The following is a 6,572-nucleotide window of genomic DNA, read 5'->3' as shown; positions in this document are numbered from 1 at the left end:
ACGCATCTTGGCGACTGCTGCTCGTCGTCCAGGGATCGCGCTCCGATGTGAAGCTGGCAAGGGCGGTGATGATGTCCACTGCATCTTCTGCTTTGAGAATGGGCAGGATGCCGTTGAGGATCCTGAGACATGACACACTCAAGGAAAACCTTGAGCGCCTCTCCTTGAGGCTTTCTGATAACGGAGTCTTTTTCTCTTCTGCCAAACGTCAGAATTGCTCACTCGTCGCATGTTAGCTCTACTCACTGTCGGCTGAATAGGCGCCCTCTAGCGCTTCTGCAAACTCTGAAGACGGCAGTGAAATCTTAGCAAGCCAAGAATAGAGGGCGTTCACAGCCTCTGTATCATCGTTGGAGAGCTCCTGGTTGCCCCACGCTTGTAGGACACTCTTCGCGACCAGGAGATTCTCATATATCTGTAGAGCCCATCGTGAGCACTATTCGACTCTTCTACAAACAGGTGGACTTACCTCTGAGTCGCTGCCGGAATCATGCGATAAGATGTCCCTCCAAAGCTTGTCCAGCGCGCCAGGCGTGATGGTGGCGCTGGCACTGAAATCCGTGGTGCTGTCTCGATCCTCTTTTTGGAGGAACTCACGTGCCGCAGCGCGCAGAGTATCCATCAAGAAAAGGCACTCAGTACGAGGATAATTCTGATTTGAAGCACCGGGCTCCAAGCAAATACCAGCACTGCTTTGAGGTTGCTAAAAGCCTTAGGAAAGCGAGACGGCTACATCCGAAATATGGTGCGGGTAATAATCCACTTAAATTCTGAGCTAGGTCTATACTGGGCTTACTTGGATTAATTAATTAATTCACAGTCAACACCTTTTTCTATGCTTGACTACGCTAAATTCCTAGTTCTGCTCTTTTACTGCGCAATTCCTCCAGCGCTTTTTCCTTGTCAGAAATCCCAGGATGGAGAAGCTGCCATCGAATCACCATCTCCATGGCTGTAGCCATCCAAGGTCCTGTAGATACACCCAGGGCTTTCTTTATCTCCTCGCCATTTACAATTGGCCGTAATGCGTCTACTTGGAGAAGATCCTCCTTTTCTACGTATGATAGGAGTTTATTGTACTCACGAACGACTAGAGCCAAGTCAGCGGACACTACGTAGATCGGCTCTTGAGCTTGTCTTACCTCTCTGGAACTCTGCTCCGCCCGCAATTTCATCGAGAATGCCCATAAGGACGCACATCCTCCAGTCTTTCTTCCACGACCGTATGCTCAAACCGACGTGTTGCCTTATCTCCGGACCGCTTCCGGGAATGCTGTCCGCTATGAACGACGCTTTAAGGTCGCTGACCGCACGGTAATGAGTGGCAGCATCGCTTAGAACGTTCACAGTCTTGTTGTCTGATCGCAGGCTGTCTCTGGCAACTTCAGCTACACGTGGCGGAGGGGGCTTCTTCCCCGGCTTTGGCTGTTCATGTGCGGGCACAGGGGCCCATGGCAAGAATGTAGCGACAAGCCAAGCATAGTATCTTTCCGTTGCATCCCGTACAAGAATATCACGGACGCGACGAGTGGCTGATGCAATTTCATCGTCATCGTCAGGAATCTTTAATATTCTTTCGAGAGCGTTGTAAGCAAGTGACCACGAGGAAGTGTCGACTTCGACTTTGTCGCGGTGATTTGCAAATATGGTCGAGTACAAGCTAAGCTTGTCGATGTAATCCAAAGCTATCCGGGGATCAGGTCCTAACCTCAAGTTAGACAATGCCAAAATGGATGAGGTTTAAGCACACCCACCTCGAAGCATCTTTTCCACTTCAATGCCGACCCGCTCTTTGCTTATTTTGAGTCTGAGGGCTTGCTTGATGTCCTCATTCTGCATTGCCCTTTGAGCGTCCTCGTCAATGCGATACCCTAGCCGACTGGCAAATCTGATCAACCGTAGAACCCGGAGCGGATCGTCTTTGAACGTCTGATAGGGCTCTAGCGGTGTTCTAATAATCTTATTTTTCATATCGTCGAGGCCCTTTCCGGTCAGATCCTCGAGCTTGGAGTAGTTCAGGTTATAGAACAGCGCGTTTACGGTCGCATCGCGGCGCAGCGCATCCTCAACCGCTGTCCCAAACTCCATTTGAGGAGTACGGCTATCCTCAGTGTAGGTCTCCTTCCGCAAGTTCACCAAGTCAATGTCCATCCCGAAAATTTTTGTGGTCACCGTCTCCAGGTGCTTGGACTTCTCTGGATTCGCTTCGATCTTGTGCAGGCGAACGATCGCGTCCTTCAGCTCGCGGTTCTGACTGTCTTGCTTGTATTTCTCCAGATTCCCCGGGATGTCGAGATAATTCTTCAGAGCATTTCCAAACTGGTAGCCCGTCATCGTGCTGATTGCGACGTCGATGTCATGGCTGTTTATCCCCAGCAGCTTGTCTCGTACCCAACCACCGGTAAATCGCAGTTCCAGTTCTGGCTCCTCATCTGCTCTTCCACCACCTTCCCGCTCTTTTTCTTGACGAATGTAGTCCTTCACATCAAGCAGAAGAGTCTTGAGAGCGTTCTCAGCCGGTGTCAATTTGATCTCGGGCAGAGGTTGCTTGATCTGTTCCTCCGTCTGGGCCATTGTGGGAGCAACCTCGTGCGGGGCAGCGGCTGTAGAGATGCGCCGCCTCTTGTTTGCGCGCTCGTAGGGATCGTGCTCGGTGTCGTGGTGTGGCATAAGAGGGATATTTTCGCGGGTTCGCTGTAAAGAAGTCTCGTGCCTCGACCTCAATTGCAGGTATCGGCCATTTGCAGCGAGGTGTGTGGAGACAAAGGAATTCGCGTGGGAGTCAACCTTGAAGTGGTTGGAGAGGCGAAGGCAGCGAGATCTAGGAAGCCGTGTCAGCGGTCGACATCCCAGCATTTACACCGTGGGCGACAAGGTCATGCTGGGATAGCGAATGTTGCTGCTGATTGAGAGTGAAAAGAGGCGAAGATCGCGTTGCTGTCGCTTGACTCACGTGGTTGAGCATCCAATCTGACCGCCTCAGCCAGCAGCGGTTTGCAGGACAATAATTCCTGTCTACAATTAATATCGATGCCCTGTCAAGTATCAGACCAGGCATTCGAATACAGTGGTTCTCTATCTCAATGCTATGGCCTTCTACTCCGTATGTTCTACTGCAGGGCACGACGCAACTTTTTCCGTGCCCATTTGAGTGTGTCAGATCTGCCAATCAGATCTCTCGAGCGAACAATTCTCGCGAACGAGTTAATTTAGCTCTGCAGGTTGCACAGCTAAAAATAATAATCTGACGTACGCGCAGAGCAGGGCATAGTGCTTTCGCTGCGTGGCGGACGCACGATGCCAGCGCATCCCGCTCTCTCGGCTGTCGCCTTGCTGTGACTCCTTCCGTCCAACGGGCTATCTCTCACTTCCCTCAGGCATCCCGCGAGTCCCGGCCCTCCTTGCGTCCATTCGATTATCTGTCTCCTGAATATCTCATAGATGCAGCTGGGGGAATACTGGCATAGTCACTCCGCCAGATCACGGAATTCCTGAGCTGTCCATGACATCACCGGAAGATGCGACCCCGGTCAAGCCCCCGCCGTCCTTCTCGCCAGGAGCGCCCAGCGCGGTGCCCAAGGCCAAAGTGACGGACAAGCGTCAGTCGTCGCTCAATCTGGAACTGGGAGAGTCCAAAGTGATTTCCTCGCCCACCGCGCCCTTCTCTCCTGCGTCTTCCGATACCCCGTCCCGCTCCGCGTCGCCAATTGGCAGAATATCGAGTTCGCTCAACAGATCATCGGTCGGGTCGCCTTTGGGGGTGCTCCCTGATGGCTCAGATGACATACGTTCGCTCATAATCCGTGCCTTCTCTCCGGCGATTGCGGTTTATGCGTCCGATGATACAGAGGCATTGGTGAGACAAAAGGGCTTCAAAGGTGGCTTGCGCGAGCTGCTGAGGCCATTTGGGGAGAAAGTCCCGGGCAAAGTGGTCATACGCGACAGCGTTGGCTCCAGCCGTGGCTGGGAAGACTACGGGGTGAGATTTGTTGAACTGGCAGCACACGACCGCCATCCGGGTCCCGCGAACACCACACAGGAGTCGCCTTTAGCGCAGATCGAAGAGGTGTTGAAGAGAAAACTGGAGTCTGCAGACGAGTCTACGAATCGATGGTCTCGTCTCAGTCTTCCTCCCATCGGACATGGGCCCTCTGCGTCCCCTCTCTACCAATTGCTGTTACGTCGTCTCTTGTCAGCTGGCTATCCAACCCCGCACGAAACATTTGCGCACCCCGTGGCATGCGTCATTGCGATCAGTTCGCACAATAAATCCCCTCTGGAATCGCTAAGGCAGTTGTATTCTCAGACCAGCAAGCGGCCGCCGGCGTGGGTTCATCCAGAGTTCCTCCGATACTATGTCCTTGTTCACGATGAAGATCACGACGACATTACCGAGTCTACACGGCTATATGACCAGATGAAACGACATTTTGGACTTCATTGTCACCTGCTGAGGCTCCGGAGCACCCAGTGCGTAGTAACGGATGATGATAGTACCGAGGTCCCCCCGTGCGAATGGCTCTCGCCGGCGGAGGACCTCTTAAAAATGAACGAGACAAATCCGTTAATAGATTTGGGCACCGAGGTCCCATATCTCTTTGAGAGTGACGTCACGGCCATTAAAACATTCGTGCGAGAGTTGGTTGTGCAGTCTGTGATTCCCTTTATGGAGAACAAGGTTGCACTCTGGAACGATCAGGTTGCTTCCAAGAGACGTGGTATCAGCGGTCGATTCATGTCCATGTCACGAAGGTGGGCTGGATTTGGGTCAAGCTCGAGGTCAGGAGCCTCAGGGTCCGGGTATGGCGGAGTGAGTGGCAATTACGATTCTTCCTTGGGCTTCTACAGACCTGAAGTGCCCGAAGCGATCCTGCGGAAGCTGGCCGATTTCTCGTTCATGCTCCGCGATTGGAAACTTTCCGCATCCACCTACGACCTCATACGGTCAGACTATGGGAATGACAAAGCATGGAAGTACCATGCAGGGGCCCATGAAATGTGCGCAGTCAGTATGCTGCTGAATCCTTTGGCATCAACAGCCAAGAATAAGCTGGAAAGCATTGATCAGATGCTCGAGACGTCTTGCTACTCATATCTCACCCGATGCTCGGATTCTCTGAACGCTTTACGCGTTCTGACGTTGGGGGTTGAGCTTCTCAAGTCTCGGGGAGGCTCCGCCACGGAAATGGCTTCGAAATGGACTATGCGCATCATGGATCTGGGCCTTGTTGGCCCCATTGGCAAGGTTCTTTACACTGAGCGCATCTCCGCTTGCTACGCATCCAAGACTGGAACAGGCGGTGCCAAATGGGGATCCCGTCGCCGAAAAGCCGCAATGTGGAGCGTTCTCGCTGCTGATTCCTGGTTGCAACTGGGGAAACCATCATTGGCATCTGCTTGTCTGGAAGAAGCAGATCGCCTCTATGCGGAAGTCCTGGAGAGGGAAGGCGTGTTTCCAATGCGTGAAATGCAGAATTTCATCGATGGTCTGAAACACGCTGTGAAAGTGGAATATCTCGAGTCGAAGGGAGTCGATACCAGCGATGAGACTGCTGTCGCAGGACAACTCGGGACGGAGGAGACAAGTGAGAAGCTGGATCACCGTGCCAATCGCAAGTCGTTGATCGGGGCAGCCCCTCTCGAGGCTGGACCTCCTAGTCCTGTCCAACTCAAAGAAAAATCACCGGATGATGATTTTGAGTGAGGTTCATCACTACTAACTAACTAGATCGGGTTTGTTATGTTTATATATGGCGTCTGATAGGATATGTCACATAGATCCCTGGCATTTTTATTATTTTCGGTGCTTTCTCTTGGCGTTGACTGGCTGGTCTGCTCGTAGTAGGCTTTGGAAATAATCACTTGTGGTATATATGAATTTCTGGTATCCAACGTTGGCTGTAACAATCAGCATCACTTCTCCCACGTGACCGTTCGACCTCGCCGGGCAACAACCACTTGGGCAACTCTTCGCGACCTCGTCCATCATCCACATCTGCATCGACGCAATCACCCTCGTTTACCTACAGCCCATTCATCCACAGATCCTTACTTTTCCCCATTTTGGAGCTGGCAGCTTTGCTTCTGCGTTGCATTATCTACAAGAATGGCTTCCAAAACATAAAACATAGCAGATACTCCTCGTCTGAAATGACTTCTTTTTGTGAGAACCTGGAGAGCAGAGAGGCTGTCGACCCGTTTTCAACGAGAGGTCTGAAGTCGGTTCCTTGTTCTACAAAATCGACGAGTATCAGAAAGCCGCCGATTTCGACATCATTGACCAGCTCCGGCATGAAAACGCAGCTATACGGGAAACGATTAAATCCTGCAGGGAGAGCACTACATGGAGAAGTCTGCTCAGGCTTTTAAGGGAAGCACTGGAGGCCATGATCCTACTTCAATGCGTTCTTGAAGACTGCAGTCGCATTGAGCAAGAGATAGAGGCAGCATTTCTAGCTTCTCGATAGACAAAAACAAAAGATTTTGCGCCGAGTATTTCAAGGACAACGGGATCAAATGGATTCATTCCTCCCCAGACATGTACCTAAAGACAATTGAACTCGCTATTCCAA

General features: G+C 51.8%; 2 protein-coding genes across 2 annotated transcripts; one reads left to right on the top strand and one right to left on the bottom strand.

Annotated features, from left to right (window-relative positions):
• On the bottom strand, window positions 1-2,574 carry T310_8526 (uncharacterized protein; the record flags this gene model as incomplete). Its single annotated transcript, XM_013468696.1, has 7 exons — window positions 1-198; window positions 247-415; window positions 470-703; window positions 942-1,054; window positions 1,085-1,111; window positions 1,143-1,703; window positions 1,755-2,574. Coding segments are annotated over 7 exons (2,122 nt in total), but the record flags the coding sequence as incomplete, so codon positions are not given.
• A 509-nt stretch (window positions 2,575-3,083) lies between these two features.
• Window positions 3,084-5,704, top strand: T310_8525 (uncharacterized protein; the record flags this gene model as incomplete). Its single annotated transcript, XM_013468695.1, has 2 exons — window positions 3,084-3,103; window positions 3,442-5,704. 2 exons carry the CDS (start codon window positions 3,084-3,086, stop codon window positions 5,702-5,704), a joined length of 2,283 nt encoding a protein of 760 aa, XP_013324149.1.
• Window positions 5,705-6,572: the final 868 nt, after the last annotated feature.

Source organism: Rasamsonia emersonii, assembly GCF_000968595.1.
Source record: "Rasamsonia emersonii CBS 393.64 chromosome Unknown ctg1118621760805, whole genome shotgun sequence".
In the NCBI taxonomy this organism is placed as follows: domain Eukaryota; kingdom Fungi; phylum Ascomycota; class Eurotiomycetes; order Eurotiales; family Trichocomaceae; genus Rasamsonia; species Rasamsonia emersonii.
This window is presented reverse-complemented; position numbering and strand designations above follow the sequence as displayed.